The sequence below is a fragment of the Sinocyclocheilus rhinocerous genome, unplaced genomic scaffold (genome assembly GCF_001515625.1).
Source record: "Sinocyclocheilus rhinocerous isolate Xijiao unplaced genomic scaffold, SAMN03320098_v1.1 scaffold914, whole genome shotgun sequence".
NCBI classification, from domain to species: Eukaryota; Metazoa; Chordata; class Actinopteri; order Cypriniformes; family Cyprinidae; genus Sinocyclocheilus; species Sinocyclocheilus rhinocerous.
This window is the reverse complement of record NW_015629521.1, coordinates 139,147-140,651: the sequence shown is the minus strand read 5'-3', so window position 1 is coordinate 140,651 and position 1,505 is coordinate 139,147. Positions and strand designations below refer to the sequence as shown.

Here is a 1,505-nt window from a genome sequence, read left to right as displayed (position 1 = left end):
TATCGTGATATGTATCGTATTGTGGCATCTGTATCGTGATATGTATCGTATCGTGACTTTGCTGGTGATACACAGCCCTAGTAACAGCTTATAATTTATTATTTTATTGCCGACTGTTTAATCGCCTTTTTTTAATTTAAAAAAAGCTATTTCTTTGTATTGTTCAGTAAAGAAAGTTCATAAATAAATTGGCAATGTACACAGGCAACGTTCATATGTGCTTCATAAATATGAATTACAAAAATAAAGTAATAGTGATGATATTTAAATAATAGAATAATACACACACACACATGCAAATGATAGGGCCAAAATACATATAAAATCCAAGAGAAATTATTCACACATACGTCAGAAAATTACCTGGAATGCAATGCCAACATTTCGTCCATATTGATAGGCGATCTCATGCACCTCAGGATCAGAATTCACCAAAATTGACACCTACAATTCAAATGAAAAAACACTGGTGTTGAACTTCTTTTTCAGCTCTGAACTTCATCTTATTATTAAGACAGAACGTACATACTGCTTTACAACTGTTCGCAATGAGACTTGCGGTCTTCTTAAAGGTTTTCTCAAGGTAGTGCTTGAATCTCTCGTTTTCATTCTCTTTAGACCCCAGCTGCATGAATTCACCTGGAATTTAGCAACGAAAAATATATATTAAAAAATAAAAAAGTTCCACTTTATAAAACATGCATCATAAATCAAATCCAGACTGACTTACCTCGCACAAGGTCTTCTATGACTTGTGACAGCACAGACACTACTGTAGTGTTCCCAATACGTGCTAATGCCATGGATGCCGCTGACAGAATGAAATCTCCAGCCAGGATAGCCTAACAGTTCCAGATAAAAAAATAAAATAATAATAATATTGTTGCTTATTTTCAAATCACTAACAACAATTCATCAGATTTCACACTGAACATCAACAGGGTTTCTGAAGGTTTTATGAAAGCAAATTTTAAAAAGACCTTTATAAGACCAAGTACACAAAATTGGGAATAAATTGAAAGGAACACAGTGCGTCGATATAGTCTCTAAATGTAAATGTATTATATTAGCAATGTTTCAAGTTTAAAAATACTACTTGCAACATTACTATAATTCGTTTTACAAAAAAAGCATATGTTTTGAATGCTTCTGCTCCAAAAAAAAAATACAGCTAACTAACAATAAAACACAGTAAAAACATGATAACAATAAAAAACATGATTTTTGAAAAAAAAAAAAAAGAGTTACCTGTTTTTGCAAATAAACTCTTCACATTTATCTATCTATCTATCTATCTATATATATATATATATAACAAATATATACGTATATATAAAATATACATTACTCACTTAATGTTCCTCAGAATTCCTCAGAAAACTATACTTCATATGTTTAATTAGCATGTATCTTTTGCTTAATTACATTGTAATTATGCAATGTATCTTGACTTAAGGATATATATATATATATATATATATGTGTGTGTGTGTGCATGTATTGGG

The 1,505-nt window shown here is 30.4% G+C and overlaps 1 protein-coding gene across 2 annotated transcripts in view; it reads right to left on the bottom strand.

The window, feature by feature from the left end:
- Nucleotides 1–1,505, bottom strand: part of LOC107739114 (decaprenyl-diphosphate synthase subunit 1-like) — a 10,584-nt gene that overhangs the window by 5,048 nt on the left and 4,031 nt on the right. For both annotated transcript variants that reach the window (XM_016551118.1, XM_016551119.1), the window contains exons 6-8: nucleotides 731–842; nucleotides 530–639; nucleotides 364–444 (exon numbers count right to left, since the gene is read on the bottom strand). In XM_016551118.1, coding sequence (XP_016406604.1) covers nucleotides 364–444; nucleotides 530–639; nucleotides 731–842 — 303 coding nt within the window. The remainder of the gene's footprint in view (nucleotides 1–363; nucleotides 445–529; nucleotides 640–730; nucleotides 843–1,505) is intronic.